At 45.5% G+C, this 17,925-nt stretch overlaps 1 protein-coding gene across 1 annotated transcript in view; it reads left to right on the top strand.

Annotated features, from left to right (window-relative positions):
- The window catches only part of erfl3 (Ets2 repressor factor like 3), a 63,488-nt gene extending 51,163 nt beyond the window's left edge, over nucleotides 1–12,325 (top strand). The window contains exons 3-5 of the mRNA XM_085177678.1: nucleotides 5,035–5,150; nucleotides 5,317–6,473; nucleotides 7,276–12,325. Of these exons, the coding sequence (XP_085033804.1) occupies nucleotides 5,035–5,150; nucleotides 5,317–6,473; nucleotides 7,276–7,944 (1,942 nt within the window). The 3' untranslated portion in view covers nucleotides 7,945–12,325. The remainder of the gene's footprint in view (nucleotides 1–5,034; nucleotides 5,151–5,316; nucleotides 6,474–7,275) is intronic.
- The last annotated feature ends 5,600 nt before the right edge of the window (nucleotides 12,326–17,925 follow it).

Genomic DNA, 17,925 nt, shown 5'->3' on the forward strand with positions numbered 1-17,925 from the left:
TAGTGGAAAAGATTTTATACAGATATCATAATAATAATTTATGGAAAAAGTGGGAATAGTGGACAGGTCTTTAGCCCAACCTCAGTGTTTGAACTAAACGTGCAATACTTTATATTTAATCACAGATTACTGCCTTAACCTTTTAAGGCAATTCACTTTTTGCATTTGCAATACGATGCATGTGGGTATCTGTACTCATCCAATAAACGTGTTAATGAGTTTTTATGTAAGACAAATAAGATATCTTCTGAGTTTGGAGATGGTCTCAAACTGGGGCTTCCGACTACATCTGGAATGCACTATTAGGCTAATTAGTGATTCTAACTTAACTGTAGGTGTGACTGATTGTCTGAGTCCCTATGATGCGACCTGGGCAGGGTGTGTCTGCTTCTTACCCAGTGACAGCTGGAATAGGCTCCAGCCTTGCTGCAAACCTGAATTTAAGCATTAAGGAAAATCAGTGCTTGGATAAATGATACAAAGAAAGTTCCACCCCTAACCTCTGGTCATGAGATTTCGGGAATGTCCAAAAGAATAAGCTCCTAAATACAAGAGGCCCCAACGAGATTCCTCCATAGGTTTGATATTTGGGTGCTTCTTTCTAGAGGTTTTCCAGGCAAACCAAACTGGGAAGAGACCCAGGACCCTTTAGAGAGATTATACATCTCATCTGGCCTGTGAACACCTCAGGATCCCCCAAAAGGACCTGGAAAGGGTTGCTTTGGTTTCGAGCACGGGTTTCTGAAATTTCTCTGTCCATTCATTGCTATTTAGTTGCTGCACTCCGGTGTGTGTTTCCATGCTTTGATCATAATGTTTTGAACCCCAGCACGTCTGTGTAATCGCAGCCATAATCCCTGGCCTAGAATCACTCGCAGTAACAAGTGAGTTGATAGAAAGCCTCCCCCTCTGTTTCCCCGAAGGCTTTGCCTAAATCCATGCTCGCACTGATTGTTCAATCTACTCTTTTGGTAGAACAGGGAATGGGATAAAGCTGTATCTCCTGGATGATACATGCTGGAGTGGGGGCACACATCCACCCCTGCGTTTGAGTATGTCTGAATGAGATGGCACAGGATACAATAGAAATGTGTGTGTGCATGCATGCATTTGTGCGTGTAAGGCAAGTGCGGTGGGCAGCTAAACACAGGCACTCAAAGAATCTCTTTCTTCTCTTTTGAAGTGAGTTCAAATGCTCTTCAAAGACTGTCTGCCTGTATGACGGCGCAGGGGGGTGGGCTTGGAGAAAGACCGGGTGACCATGTGCTCTAAACGCAGCTTCATTCAGAGCACATGGAAAGTTGTTCTATTTCCAACCCTGCATTTCAGCTTTATGTACCCTTGTAGCATCAGAGACTTGAGAGGGAAAGTCAAACGATCCCCATTTTAAATGTGTAGTAGGCAAAGATGGTAGTAAAAGTATAATTTCCAGGAAGAAAAAGACCTTTTGAATCCTTATTTAGAGGCAAACTTCTCGAGGATTTGACTGTTATGCAAAGTTTATTATGAGCATAATAAAGAACGTGGACAAAGCAAAAATGTTCTCTAAGTCAGGATGTATTAATAAGAAGTCCAAAAGTAATTTTAAAGAAATAAATGTGACATTTGATAGAGCTGCATCAAAACCACAGCTTGTGAGCTCAGGTGTAACAATGTTTGTGACATTTTTTATATTTAGGTCTAAGCCACGTCGTAGCACAATGAATGAAGTCATACCTTTTTGTTAGTAGCACAAACACAGTGAAGAATAAAACCTTAGATTTCACATTTCAGCATCTTAAATGACTCAAAAAACTCATGACTGCGAAGTCCTCCTCTCTCTGGTGGTGTAATCACTTCTGCAGATAAAGAATCTTCGATCGCAGCTCCTCCTGCGCCCTCGGCCACGTTTAACAGACCTGCAACAGTTAACAGCCCAGAACTCGTGCACTTAATTTCTAACTTTAACACCCACTGAATGGTTAAGTTTAGGTACCAAAACTTAGTTGGTTAAAGTTAGAGTTATTTGGTTGGTTATACAGCCAATCTTAGGACTATGACATTTTTTAGGCAAATTGGAGACGGTCGAGCAGAAGACCCATGGTTATTTATGATGAAATGACCCAATTAGACTAAAGGCGTTCTCATCTGAAAGGCACTGTCAGTCATAAAAGCTGATGGTGAGTCCCAGGTATTTAAACTCTAATGAGGTTGTCACTTTGTAGGTGGTCCTGAGAGTCATTGACCCACCCTGCCATCATGTGAGTCATTAAGGTCACATGATTGTGACCTCAATGACTGTGAGCCAGGGGTGAATTGCCTGGGAAGAGATTTTGAGACTGATCGTTGGTGTCCCATGCCACCACCTCTGTTCAGTAACAGTTTTGCCTAAATGTTTCTTACATACCTAGATGAACATACAGCAGATAGCCTTCTTTAATAAACTGTCAAAAATATGCTTCAATAAGCCGAGGCTGCTGGGGGCTTCCCATGCTGATGAATGTTCTTCTTAACTCATCTCTTTTCACTGTGTTGATACACCACTCTGCATTTAATCATTAGTTATTATTAATCTCTGGCTCTTTTCCACATTGTGTCTTTTGTGCTGTCTTCCTCCCCTCACCCCATACTGAACATAGTTTACCTGACATTAGGAGGGGGAACCAAACACTTCACTTATTGTCATACTTATACGATTCTGGTCCTTTCCTTTTGTTTCTATTTGTTGCCATCCTCTCATAGATATCAGCATGATCCACCAGCCCTTCCCCAAAACCGCAGTGGCCTCCCTCACCTATCGTTCGTCTGTCGTCTTCACTATCAATAAACGTTTGTCATTCACATATGAGGTTTTATGTCTTTGCTGCTGAGTGTATTTTTAGATGCATGCAACTTTGTTTGTTTTCTCTGTATTTATATTGGACCCTATGTGGGCCGCAGCACATCTCATTGACTTTTCTATCATCAGCTAATTCAATCACAAGCCTGTTGTGGTTTTAATTCTGCTTCACTTCCTGCCCGCCTGTCTCTGTCCGTCCGTCCCCCTCGTTACCCCTCCTTCCCGGCCCTTGTGAGTGTCTCCCCTAGAGCAGAAATTACATGCTGCTTTGTGCCTGGCGTAAACAATGTTTTCAACAGTGCAGGCTTGTCTTGTCTCCTTTCTCCCTCTCCCACTCTCTCTCTCTCTCTCTCTCTCTCCTCTCTCCCACTGCCTCAGGGGATGAGTGGAGAGGGCAGGATAAAGAGGGGGGAGGCGGATTGATGAGAGAAAGAGGGAGACAGGGGGGTATCGGTAGGATAAAGAGAGAAGGAGGAGGGGAGAACAAGTGAAAAAGAGCAATAGTCTGTTCCCAGAGTAAAAAACGGTCCAACAAGTCTGAGTAATAAGCATAATAAGAGGGGGTGAAGGGCAACAGACACCGGCACGCAGCGCCGTCTCGATAACTACCATTCAGTGTAATGATAGTCACTGGGCTCTGATTAACTCAACATTACCTACATACCCTAAAGCCCCTATCTTTGCCAGCACTCATCACTTATCATGTGCCATGGTGGAGGAAGAGAAAGCGGCTAGTCTAGCACTATAAAAGCAGGTAGGCATGCAGACAGGAGAAAAGGGCAGTGTGGTTAAACCCTGTGTTTAATCACCAGGGATAGTGGTGAGAAGGACAGGTGGTAGTTTTGGTGATCTGGCTTGTTTTCTTCCCCCCTCCCACCCTGACGGATCAACACATCAGGGTTTTTTTTTCTTTCTCCTCCTCTTTCTTTCGCTCGGTTTCCCTCGGTGTGTGAGGGTTGTCAGCCAGGGATCTAGAGGTTACATAAAGTGAGTGTGGATCCGAGGAAGAAAGCAGAGAGATGTTACATAAAGAGCTGTAGCTGGACAAAGGTTAATAAAAATCGAGCCTTGTACTGTAGGCAGGAGCCATGGGAGAGAGAAAAAGCATGAAAAAAACTGAGAGAATGGCCATTACATAAACAGATAAAGATGGGCTGAATTATTGGTGGCTTTGCTTTGCTGTTATATAAAGAGATAGGTCCACCAGCAAAAATGAAAGATGAGAATGAGTTGTGTATGTGTGTGTATGTGTGTGTGTGTGAGAGAGAGAGACCACTCATCTGACCACATCTGAACTTAAAAGATGCTTTTTTCATAATACCTGACCTTTTTTTTTTGATTGCCAGCAAAGACTGTTGAAGCAGCAGGATTATCTCAGCGACAGAAACTGAAACGTAGCTGGACAGATGTTGACATTGTTTCCGAGTACAATAAAAGTCCAGACACACCAGCTCTGACCAAGCATTTTGGTGAGAGCTGTTTCTTCTATTTAGACATGATAACAACTCGCAAAAAGTAACTTTATTCACTAGGGTTGGGGAAAAAATCCATCCATCTGGAGATCTGTTTTTTAGAGCGTAAGGTCAGGAGTTCAAGTTGCCCTCAGTGTAAACATGCTTCTTCTTGGTGCTCTTACTTTTCTCTTGATTAAGAACGTTTTGTTTGCTTCCTTTTTGTTCTAGTCTTTTTTCTTGTCTTTTCTTCAAATTTGTCATAAGAGGCAATAGATACTCCATTTTTAAAAACTCCATTTTTTGGCAATTATGTCATGGTTCGGGCTTTAAAGGGTTAAACACAAATGCTGCCGTGCATGCACACCTGTTAAATGCAGATTCAGAACAGTCCAGCGCTGCTTACGCTGGCTGCTGATCTTTTAATTATTTTCTTAACCTGACGCACAACTTCACAGTGCTGTTCCTCAGCTCAGTGTATCCTCATCCTTTTTTCTTCCCATCCCATCTAACTCCTCCTCCTCCTTTCTGTGTCTGCTTTGTGCAAATGTCATGCAACACTCTCTAATATCTGTCATGATGAGGGGAGGGGGGGGAGGCATGAAAGACTCGCTTATTAAAGTGTGTGCTTGACTGTGCAAGTTCATCTGACACGGCCTTAAAGATCAGAAGCACAAAATAGTGTTTTAAACATGAGGATCTTATTTTGGAATGAAATGTTTTGTATGCTGTGTTTGATTTTAGTTTTCTCCTTCTGTTTTACAGATATTACTACAACAAGAGGATCCTTCATAAGACCAAAGGGAAAAGGTTCACCTACAAGTTTAACTTCAACAAACTGGTTTTGGTCAACTACCCCTTCATTGATATGAGCTCCACTGGTAAGCCTCATCTGTGTGTGCGTGCGTAAATATCTCCTAATCCCACAATAGGATGGCATGACTACATGGGATTATACAAGAGAGCACTGCAATTCATTTCTCTGTACTCTGCCCGTCTTTTTTACTCTTTTTCTTATCTTCTCTCTCTTGCCTTTTACATCTACAGGAAGTAGTGTTCCTCAGAGTGCCCCTCCTGTCCCCACCGGTGCAGGGACCCACTTCCGCTTCCCTCCTTCCACCCCATCTGAAGTCCTCTCCCCTAACGAGGACCTGCGCAGCCCCAGCGGCATGTTCAGCTCCGTGGCCCGACGAATGGCCCGCGGCTCTGTCAGCGACTGCAGCGACGGCACTTCAGCCAATTCTGAGATCGAGGAGGGTAACACGGGAGCAGGAGAGGAGAGGGGGGAGAGAGTTGTGAGTGGAGGAGGTGGAGGAGGGCCAGGTGGTGGTGGAGGAGGCTACCGGAGCATCATCCACCCCCGTTTGTCTTCTCATGAAGCCCTGTTCCGCATGTACGGAGGGCCAGGTAACCCTGCAGGGCATCCAGGCTCCCGTGGCCCGGCAGCACACCGCATCCACCCAGAGCCCCTGTCCCCCTTCCCTGCGTCCCCCCTACCAGGCCCAGGAGGAGCAAGCCTTCTAGCTCCACCTTTGTCTCCGGCACTCTCCATGACCCCCACATCTCACCTCCCCTACACTCCCTCGCCCACCCTATCACCCATGTTAGGCTCTCACTTCTCCTTTAACCCAGAGGACATGAAGCGCTACCTGCAGGCCCACACCCAGTCGGTGTACAACTATGGCCTCAGCCCCAGAGCTTTCCTCCAGTACCCCAACATCGTCATCCCCCAGCCCCACCGGCCCGACAAGGCCGGTCTGACTGCAGAGAGAGGAGCAGGCGAGAGGGCGGAGAGAGCCTCGACTGTGGGGGGAGGCGAGAGGGGAGGAGACCGGCACCACCATCCACCTCTGGGTCACCCGACCCACCACCACCCGCATCCTCACTCTGCTCACCCTCACCCACATTCCCACCCCATGCATCATCCACTTCACCTTGGTGAGGAGCCGCCGCACATGTCCCCCTTCAAGTTCAAACTGCAGCCGCCTCCACTGGGCAGGAAGCAGAGGGAGGGACAGAGCCAGAGTAAACCCAGGCAGAGCTCACTGTCCTCGGGTTCAGGATCCGGGTCCATGTCCTCCACCTCTGGCCTGGGCTCCTCACTGTCATTCGGCAGTGACTTGAGCTCCGCCAGTGGCTCCGGGCTCATCTCCGCCTCCTCGTCAACACAGTCTCTAAACAGCGCGGGACTTCCCAAGATAAAGGTACGCAGACCCAAACATCGCTCACATTCCCACAATTCCCAGTGATTTAGACTTTGTTTGTGGCTACGTGTGTTTCAGAGAGAGCATGGGCTGGTATTTTGTTTCTGATTGAGATAACTTTATTAAACCCAAACACAAGCATTTTGTTTGCAGCTTACCCACACGACTCACAGTCCTTACACACTAATCACAGTTGCTTTTTAAGGAACAGAATGATAAATAATGAGGTTAAAGGAAAGAAAAATAAATAGATTTATTTATTTTATAAATAGAAAAATGAATATAAATGACCCTGTCAGAGTTAGAGTAATCTAATAGCCTGAGGGAATTCAGGATTTTAAGTACCTGAGAGAAACTTCCTTAACTCAAACTCCTCTGTCTTGTATCTGGCGATGGTAGTCCTTGTTATGCTTTGCTTGGTGAGCTCAGCATACCTATTTCTGCAGCTTCTGGTTAGAGTGTCCCTCGAGTATGCAGATCACCAGAGCAGGATTGCTGCCGCTGGCTTTACAGTTCAGGGCGAAGTCTCAGTCAGTCTGCATGACTGTAGTTGTGTCAGTCTGGCCAGTTGCAGCTCGCAAACTAAACGTGCATGTAATCAAGCTCTATGAAGGATATAAAAAACAATAAATATTAAAGTGAGTCACTCTATATACTCTGACAGCTCTCCCAACTAAAGTCAGGTTGGGATTTAAGCATTAGTAAATTTATGTATTTATTTGTGATTTATATATTTAATTACCAACAGCAATCCTTTTTTAAGTTACATTTTTGATCAACTTCCTTGTCCCTCTGTTTGAAGGTGGAGCCCATCTCTGACATAGACTCAGAGGAAGAGGTGGAGGTGACTGACATTAGCGATGAAGACCCAGATGAAAGAGATGAAGAGTTTGAGCTCTTCGCCCCTCGCCACCCGAGAGCATCCGACCACCACCACCTTGCTAATGGCTCAGCCCGGGCCCAGCAACAACCCCACACCGACGAGGACTTAGAAGAAGATGTGTTCAAAGCCCCCGCTCCTCCTCCACCCGGCCTGATGCCTTTCTTCACCTCGCAGCACACGCACTCCGGCGTACATCGCATGCTGCCCGTCATCAAGAGCGAACCCGCCGAGCCCGGGGAGAGCAGCACACCCCCATCTCAGCCACCCGCGGCGGGGGCTCCCCAGATAAAGTGCATTCCCCTCAAGCTGCGCTTCAAGAGGCGCTGGAGCGAGGACCAGCGCATGGAGGCCTCGCAGGAGGAGTCGGATGATAAAAAAGTACGACCGGAGGAGGAGAGGGAGCGAGAGAGGCAAAGTAACGGACAGATGGAGATGGAGGAGGATGGGACGGGCAGCGGAGGCGGGGACAGTCCTCCTATGCTGGCGTATGAAGGCTCTTTAGCAGCACCCCTGGCCTTGCACAGGAGGGTGACTGCCGAGCTGCACCGCGCCACTGCACAGCTGTCTCTGGAGAATAAAGACTGCTGATGAGAGCCTCAGTCCAAACACTACTGCTCCGGCAGGGCAGGAGGTGGTGCAGGAGTATGTAAATGGTTCCTCTGTAATTCCCTCTCCTCACACTGACAAACTAGAATCAAGAAACCTCCACTGACCCGAGAGCACACGTCAACATACACATGAAAGTAACGCCCCAAAGACAGCCCGACACCTTCTCATCTCAGGGTGCCAAATATGGCCATTTTGTAAGCCGCTGGTGTCACAGACGGATGCGCGTGAGGTCTCTTTTGGTGTCCGTAATGCAATGTTTATGTTTATTCTTAGTCATTGTATAACACCAAGACAGTGTAAACCAGGGGTAGGGGAACGCCAGGCCTCAAGGGCCGGTGTCCTGCAGGCTTTAGATGTGTCCTTGATCCAACACAGCGGACTTAAATGGCTAAATTACCTCCTCAACATGTCTTGAAGTTCTCCAGCTGCCTGGTAATGAACTAATCATTTGACTCAGGTGTGTTGACCCAGGGTGATATCTAAAACCTGTAGGACACTGACCCAAGAGGCCTGGAGTTCTCTACCCCTGGTGTAAACAGTGCATACAGAGTTCCTGGCAGTGACTGAACGGGTTTAGACAGCCTGCGTCTCAGAAAAAGATGCACTACCCTCCAAAAACAAGAAAAATAAAAACCAAATCATTCACATTTGCAACCCTCAAAAATATCTTTGAACACCATTTGTTTGAAAACTAAAAGCAGATAACAAATTTTTTTATTCGTGTCTGCATTATTCCAACAACAGCGACGCATCTTTACTCCTGCAGTGAGAATAGAAATACTGCTTAAATCGTGTTTGCTCTCTTGCTTTGAAAATCACCTTTGTACACAGTCTTGAAATGACTTTGAGTTTGGATTTTTTTGTTTTTTTCTGCCGGCGAAAGCGAGCCCGGTGGTGGGGGAGAGTACAAGATACTCTGCGTGCTGACCCGTTTGGTTGCTCTGTGTTTCATTTTTACTCGCGGTTGAGGTTCAGGCACCAAGAGTACTTGCAGAAAAGGGTTAGGCACCAATACCAAACGACACTTCACGCATATCTCTGCAATGCAAGCAGCTTTAATTGGGGGGAGACAGAGAAAAAAAGGCCACTATTTGACACCCTGGACTGCCCAACTCTTGCCTCTTTTTGTGTCAGACCTAAAGCCAGATCATTTATCTGGATCAGGGCTCTTCTGGGACACAGCCGTGTGCAGGAGGAACTCACTCAGACGCCACACCAAGCACAGCGATGGTATGACTGACCTGGAATCATCAAGTTCACCTCCTAACAGATGCCCTGCCCCTGTAGCACAACCCCCCCTCCCCATCAGTAGGATCAGCAGCCAGTCAGCACCTTCCTCAGGGGACACACACATATGCACACACACATATGTGTGTGTGCACACATTTTTCCTACAAAATGACGATCCAGGATGATGATGATGATGATGTGCACACCCACGCCACTTTTTCCTACAAACCGACGGGACTTTAAGTGCCTGTATCTAAAACCATGGGGGGGGAAGAGTGTGAGGGGAGGAGGGAGGGCTACTCGGAGTGATCACTCTGTGAACATGTTTGTTGGATCAAAAGGAAAAAGTCTCTTAAACTGATACAGGTGGGAGGGGGTGGGGGTGCTGGGGTGCTGGGTGTTGTCTGACTGACTCTTAAAACTGGCCCACTCCACTCAGGGAAGCCTATTGCTGTACGTTTATTGGATTCACGCACACAAACACACACACACACAAAAAAAAGCAACCAAAAAAAGAAAGAAAGGCCAACAGTGAATGGGACTCAGTGACTACGGACACCAAAATCTGTTCACTGCCACACACACACACACACAAACTTTTTTTGACTCTTCTCTGAGAGCTTCTGACTTTCACGTAACCTTCTGTCTCTCTGCTGTCCTGCCCTTCTTTCTCTTGTGGACCACCTGTGGAAATATCACAACTCTGCTCAAAGACACAAGTTCAGCCCAGGGAGATGTGAGGAGGGGAAAATGATGAAGAAGGCTGCAGAAGAGGAGGAGGAGGAAGGGTTTTTGCAGGGGTTCCAGCAAGCTGTTAATCAGCCTTCTTACCTCACCTAACATGGCTTGTACACTGAAAATTATTTCCCTCAGCAGCACAGAAACTTAGTTCACCAGCTAGAGCTCGTCTAACAATCATAGATAGTGTTAAACTAAACCAGCAAACACACACACACACACACACACACACACATTCGCACAGCACTGCCTTCAGCATGCTCCCTCTCCCTCGGACGGAACCTCCAGCTCTCTGTAGCGGCATCACCCTCTCAGGTCCTGATGGCGTGTGAGGCTGGCGGGCCTGTTAGCTTTGAGTGTGAGAGCTCGAGAGAGCAGGGAGCATCTCTCACACACACACCTGCTCACACACACACACACTCTGCCTCTCTATGCCTTGTTTTTATAGCATGTACAAAAGTGCAAACTGAACTCTAACAAACATACATACAGATTATATCTTTATATATTCTAAAGGAAATTATTAAACAGAAGTAAACTTTTAAAAAGCGTTTTGATGACGTGATTGATTCAGGATTCTTTTTTCTGTGACATGGTATCATGGAGGGAGGGCAGACTGAGGACGCGGAGGGGGCGTGGGTCAGGTTTTTTTTTTGTTTGTTTGTTTTTCTTGTACATTTGTTTCATATATAAATGAGCCAGAGGAAAAACAGTGCAGGCCAGTCTATCACAAGAACACGAACGGCGAGAAAAAAAAAAAAACCCATCAGGACTCGAGCAGACTGCTAATGAGTCAGATGTGTGGTTCTCTCTGCTGTTCACTTTGTTTCTCGTAGCTTGCCCTTTCAGCTCGCAGCGTTCTGCTCTTTCCTGTCTGCAGTCCAGCTCGCCTCAGCAGGGTTCTCCCTGGTTTCAACTCCCAGCCCCCCTCTGGCCCTGGGCCACCTTTGCAGGCCGCCTGGGAGTGTATGGGGGTGTGTGAGCGAGTTATTCGTGGAGTAGTAATCCCGTCTCTTCTCTTAGATCAGTTAGGGCAATGCTCCAAAGTTCACAGCAGCTCGGGGATGGGGTTAATCAGTTGTACACCCTCTCCTCAAACTATGCATATTCTCACAGACACACACACATGAAACACATATATTTGTGACATGTTTCAGCATCCAGCCAGGCGTCCGATCGGGGGGGGTGTCTGTCTCCTGCCTGGCCAGCAACAAGACGGATCTATAGTGGCGAGCTGTGAGATAGATGGCCTGCAGGCGGTCTGTGTAGCCGGGCTGATCGAATTTCCTCCTCAGACCCCCGTGGTCTGGACGGGAGCATGTCACAGCCCGCACACACACTCACACACACACCCGCCAGGCCCTGTGTCTGTATCTGAACTGACAGCTGCCTTACTTCTACTACTTCTCATATCTCAGCAACAGAAAGACATCCGTCTCTCTTTCTTCTCTGCTCTCTCTCTCTCTTTCATTCGCGCTTCTCGCTGTTCATTTTTTTCCTCGCTCTGCTTCAGGCGCCGTCAGACTTCCTGCTAACGGCAGCGCGATCTGACTGTCGCGATATATAGCGGGGGCAAAGCGATTGATCGGAGTCTGGGTGAGACGCAGACTCTCCCTCATCCTGTTTCAGGTCTGCAGACAAACAGCACAAAGATTGCATTTCTCTATTTAGAAGAAGGAGAAAAGGTTTCTCGGTTTATTTTTCTGATGTTGTGATTGTTCTCATTGGGTTATTTACCTCTCCAGCTGGCATTATGATGATGATGATGATTAATATTATTATTGTTATTATTCCATGGCTCTGTTAGCTGTTGCTTTTTATGTTGTGTACATCACTTTGGATGATGTTGATCGACCCCAAACTCCATTCCCTGTTTTCAAACCTTCTAGCCTCCAACATCCCCCCCCCCCCTTTTTTTTGCTGTCTTTAGTTTTTGCAGATGTAATATAACTAAAATGTCTAATATTTGATGCTGACAGAGAAATAACATCGGGTTTTGAGAGGGAGGGACAGCGGAGGATTATTTGGGGGGGGGGGGGGGATCTTATCCTATTTCTTTGTCTTGTAATTTTAATTTTATAATGTTACTTTTTCTCTCTCTTGCTTGTATATTTTTTATCATTTTTTTTGAGGGGGGATGTTGTATCATTTTAAAAGACGTGTATTGTTTTACCATGTAAAGGTCTATCTTTCAGTCTTTCACTCCCCCCCCCCCCCCCCCCCCCCCCCAGCAATTACCTAACACTCAGATGGAGACGAGAGTTAATACCATGATGTAACATTGAATTTTTCCACTTCTTTCGTGTTTTTATGTTATTTTCTTCCCCAAACTTGTAATTAAGCTGTAATCAGGGTTAATTAAAACTGGTTAAAACCCAATATCAAACTCAAAGTGTTTGTTTATGTTTCTTCTTCTTCATTCATTTTTATTAACGCCACATAATCCCCACAGTGGAGTTTTATTACCTGGTTATTTGTAAACAAAGAGATTAACCCGTCACTTTTTGTCTCATCCATAGTGAGCCACCAGTCATAAAGAAGGGATTTTTGTATTTCAGGATTACAGTTAATTATAATAAATGCAAAGTGTTTCTAAAACAGGAAAGACGCTGTTCTTTGGCTCTCAGGGGACCGAGATATTACCAAAAAGTATTTACTCGTCTGCCCTCACATGCATGTGAACTTGACTGACATCCCATTCCTAATCCATATTGTTTAATTTGATGTCGACCCAACCTTTACAGCTAAAAGAGCTTCAGCTTTCCTGGAAAGGCTTTCCACAAAGTTTAGGTGCATTCTTCCAGAAGCACATTTGTGATGTCAGACACTGAGACGTGAAGGTCTGGCTCACAGTCTGCGCTCTAATTCATCATGAAGGTGTTCTGTCAGGCTGATGTTGGGACTTTGTGCAGGCCAGTCAAGTTCTTCCACACCAAATTTGCACATCCATGTCTTTATGGACCTTGCTTGGAACAGGAAGGGGCCAAGCTGTTCCCATAAAGTTGGGAACATGAAATTGTCCAAAATGTCTTGGTATACTGAAGCATTAAGAGTTTCCTTCACTGACACTAATGAGCCGAGCCTAACTCGTAAAGAACAACCCCACACCGTGATCCCTCCTCCACCAAACCCTACACTTATAACAATGCAGTGCCGTTCCCCTGGCAACCATCCATCAGATTGCCAGATGGACAAGGGTGATTTCCCCCCAAGAGAACATGTCTCCACTCTTCTAGAGTCGGGTGGCAGCGTGCTTTACACCACTGCATGTGACACTTTGCATTGCGTTTGGTGATGTGAGGCTTGGATGCACCTGCTCGCCATGGAAACCTATTCCATGAAGCTGTCTCCACACTGTTCTTGAGCTAATCTGACAGTCACCTGAGGTTTTGAGCTCTGTAGCGATTGACTCCGCAGAAAGTCGGTGACCTCTGCGAACTATCAGCCTCAGCATCCGCTGACCCCACTGTGCTTTTACGTGGCCTAACACTTTGTGGCAGGCCAAGTAAAAAATAATTGGATGGCTGCATTTCAATCACGTCTAGATGGTTTAACTCTAAATCCACTGCGGTGGTGTCCAAATCCTTACGGAGCTAACTGTACATTCACACAAATTTCATTCATGGGGTGAATTCACTCTCACATTCTCCTTTTAAAACAATGAATCTTCATTGAATTTAACAGTTATAGAGGAAAAGTCCATCTTTGCCTTGACCGGGTCTCTGTTAGCTAAGTGGATGTAACACACACACACACGGCCGCTGTGCTGCAGAAGCTTCTCAGGTTAAACATTTAGCCGTCATTATGGAAGCACTTTGTCTGCGTGCTGCTGCCCATTCACCCACATAATGCTCGCATCAGGATCACCCGGGTACCTTTAACCATGACGTCAGCAGCTGCCTGGTCTTAAGCACACTTACAGGCACATTTTGTCTGTGGGGAGGAGGAAGACGAGGATAAGCTGTGGAAGTGGTGGTGAGGAGTTGCTGCCCTTAAATGGCCTTCTTAGATTTTTAATGAGGTGGGCAATCAACAGCCCAAACACTTCCTAAACTTTAGTTTAAAAAAGCAAAAGAGAGTATAAAAGTCGTAAATTAGGTTACAGAACATGATTTTGTTGCACATTGGATGTTGTGGGTCAAAGCCTGAAGCTCGTTTCTGAAATCCACATTTAAATCTCTGCTGCAGACTATTTTGAAAGTCATTTTTATCTTTGGCATATTGTTTTTTTCATTAGGTGATCATGTGTTTTTCCTGATGAAAACCCAAACAACTCAGTTTTAACCTTAAATCTTTGTATTTCTTTGAAAGAATAAAATCCATGGGGAAGTTAAGAAGTGACTTTATCCCCCAATAATCTCTCTAAATCTGGATCAGCACCCCTCCGATGTCAGCAGGGTGACGTTTATTTGAAAGCGTCCAACTTTTTTGTATTTTGCAGCAAAGGAACTGAATAAACAGCTGAAAATGCAGCTTTTATTAGTCCTAAAGGAGGTTAAAACCTTATTTTAATCTAATGTTATGAGTAATTATTGTGTCATGATCCCAGGTTTTTGTTGAGTTTTGGGTGTTTCTGGTGACCTGAGTGTTTCTTCGTCTGTCATTGTGTCACCCCAGGAATTTGATTCTATTCATCTGGACTTAATGCTTTCATTGGACGAAATGTTTTGTCACTCAAACCAAGTTACTTCTTTAGTCTCTACTCCAACGTCCAGATCAACAGAATCAACTTTATGGGATTTCCTCACCTGGATAAATGAGGATCCATTAAGACATAAATGTCTCCTGTTCACTTTTAAAAGCCAGCCTCTCATTTTTCTCCAGTGTGGCTGTCCTCACCTATTGATCACTGATTTCTCCCTCCTGTGTCTCATTGTTCAAACCTCATGCATTTCTCAAATCGTTTGGTTGCGCTTCCTTATTTTCCCACCTGTTCTCCCAGCTCTCCTCCTTTTTTTCCTTCTCCATGCTTCAGTAGAGTTAATGGACTTTACTTTTAATTCCCCTGTTGGATTATAAGATTCTCCTGACAGTTTAGTCTTGTGCGTTCTTTGTTCAAATTTATTTTAATCAATAAAGCTCCTGTTTGTACTAAGAAGTGCAACGTCCGGAAACTTGTAGCATGTTGGGAGATATCCAGGACCACAGTGGCTGTGATGCGATCCCCTCACAGCACAGATTGCAATATAGAGCTGAATGAACTGAAAAGAAGAAATAACAGAAACTCAACAACCTTTTTATTTTTTGCTTTAGTAGGACTAAAACCTCAGGGACCTTCTGTTCCTTTGACTCTTATGGTGAAGATGCAGCCTACAGAGGAACGCGAGCCCTGAGAGTGAACAGAAACCTCTCGTTCTGCTGTGTGAGGGCTCTTATTAGAGCTGGTGCAGTTGTACCACCAGTATCTTAAAAACTGTTTACACCTGTTGAATCGTGGGACTCTATAACTAAGTTCAATAAGGAAGATAGGTTCTCTTATACTCCTCTTCATGGGCTATTCTTGCCGCTCTATTTTCTTCATCACATCTGTTTTCCCACGCCGTCAGTCACGGCTTATGCACAGTACTTTTGTCCAACAGTCTACCTGCATTCTCTGAGGCCCCGTTCTTTAAATTTGTTGAGCTCATTCACAAAATTTTAATCAAGCATCATCCTCCACCAGCACCACCAGGGTTCAGACTATGGTGGGATCCCGTTGCCAGCACTAACCTCAATCTGCAATTCTGCTCCATAATGTCACTTCTCCAGTTTCTTTGCAGATTTTTTTTTAATAAACGTCACCCTTGGTAATACAAGTATTTGGTTTGGACACCCTTTTGCCTTCAGAACTGCCTTATATCTCCATGGCATAGATACAACGAGGTGCTGGAAACATTTCTCAGAGGTTTTGGTCCATATTAACATGACAGCATCGCACAGTTTCTGCACATTCAATCTCCTGTTGAAGCTCTGTTGGATTGTGATCGTGTGACTGTGGAGGCCAGTTGAGCACAGTGAACTCATTCTCATGTTCAAGAAACCAGTTTGAGATGATCTGAGTTCTGTGAGGTGTTACGTTATCCTGCTGGAAGCAGCACATGAGTGCACTCTGGTTCTAAAGTGATAGACATGGTCAGCAACAATATGCAGGTATTGTGTACTCTCTATATCACCAGCAGCCTGATGCAAGACAGGATGGATCCATCCCTTTATGTTGTTTCCCAACCTGCCCTTTGAACATCATAGCCGAAATTGAGACTCATCGAAACCAGTTTTACAATCTTCTGCTGTCTGGTTTCACTGATCCTGTGAGGATTGCAGCCTCAGCTTCTCATACAGGAGGGGCACCCAGTGCTGCTGCAGACCATCTGCTTCAAGCTTCAACGTCCTGTCCATTCAGAGATGCTCTTCTGCAGCAGTCTGGGCATTCTCTTCTGAACTCTGATGTCAGCAAGTCATTTTGGTCCAGAAAACAGCCGCTCACAGGATGTTTGATCTTTTTCAGAGCAGTCTCTGTAAACATGGGTGATGGGGAAAAGCCCTCATTCTGTTTGAACTCAAGTAGGTCATCTTGGCCATGTCTACACATCTGCATACACTGAACTCTGAAATATGATTGGCTGAGCAGATATTTGTGTGAACTGCAGTTGAGGAGGCATACCTAAAAAAGAGTCTGTGGCCATACATTCAGCGCTGATGTTCATGTGTGTCAGATAAATACTGCAAAAAGAAACCGTGCAAATGTCTTCTGATCTTTAGCTCGAGTGAAACGTTTCACAGCTTCTGGCTCTGAGTTATTCAGCGAACACAGACTTCGAGGAGGAAATCACTTCAGCTGAAGTGTGAATAGGATGTATTCAACCCGGGAGGGTGTGTCACATAGACGTTGCTTCACTTAAGGGTCATGAACCGACTAAAAACAAGTGTTGCTTTAAAGGAGCAACTGCCACGCAAGCCTCACATAAGTATGTCAGTGTGTGACATGTGAGTTATGTAACCTTGGTGAGGGTCCCGGCAGGTGTGATTGTGCGTGATCCCGGCCTCCATTGTCGACACACCAGCCATCCAGGTGCTCCATAGACAGAGAGAGAACGAAAGAGAGAGACACCACAGGAACCAATGTGCTTGCTCACCTGTGCCACATCCCCCTGCCTTCGCTTCCTCTGAACGCCTGCTTTCGCGGAAACCTGTGCAGAGCCAGCTCCGTCCTCCGCATGTAACCGCAGCCCGTGCATTATGCACACGCTGCACAACAAGAAGCCTTTCTGAATGTGCACATGTGACCGTCGCATCCTCTGAGAGAGTTATGGTACGGTAACTAAACATACGAAGGCCTGCTAGTAAGTTCACCACATCCTCCACCGTACAGAGAAAAGCTGCACCGCACAGGAGTGAGGCACTTTCACAGTGACGATACACAGACATGTGTGAGCGCACATTGATGTGGTTTGTTTGAAGCTCTGGTGCTTCAATTTCCTTTTTCAGCTTCCTTTCCCGCCAGTACTTCTGTTTAACCTATTTGACCCCAAAAGAGAAACCATTGTAAAGTTTCTCTTTGTGAGAGGAAAGAATGTACTTTGTAAAAAACAGACTTTAACCTTCACTTGTATTCGCCTCCAATACAGAGCAGCTCGACTGTGCTCTCTGTGTTTGGCCATTTCAGATTGAATGTCTCCCCCTGTTGTTGGGATACTTAAAATGCACATTATAAGAATTTCTGTGGATTTATTCCACGTTGTTTATTACTGTTGGTATATAACTATCAGGTGAACACATTCAAGAGATCAGTTTTTGCCTGGATTTGTCTGCTTTTTCTCTTTTCAGGCTTCTTTACCTTTCATAAATGATCTCAGTGAGCATGACACATCATTGTTATCCACTAAATCAACAGATATGCCTACATTTTTGATTATTTAAGCACACCTGCGATTCTTTTCTTTCTCAGCCAATCTGTTGTGGACTGTCTGCGGTGCTCGGGATCATCGTCCTTCTTGTTACGCCCCTCTTAAAACG

Source organism: Neolamprologus multifasciatus, chromosome 11, assembly GCF_963576455.1.
Source record: "Neolamprologus multifasciatus chromosome 11, fNeoMul1.2, whole genome shotgun sequence".
Lineage (NCBI taxonomy): Eukaryota > Metazoa > Chordata > Actinopteri > Cichliformes > Cichlidae > Neolamprologus > Neolamprologus multifasciatus.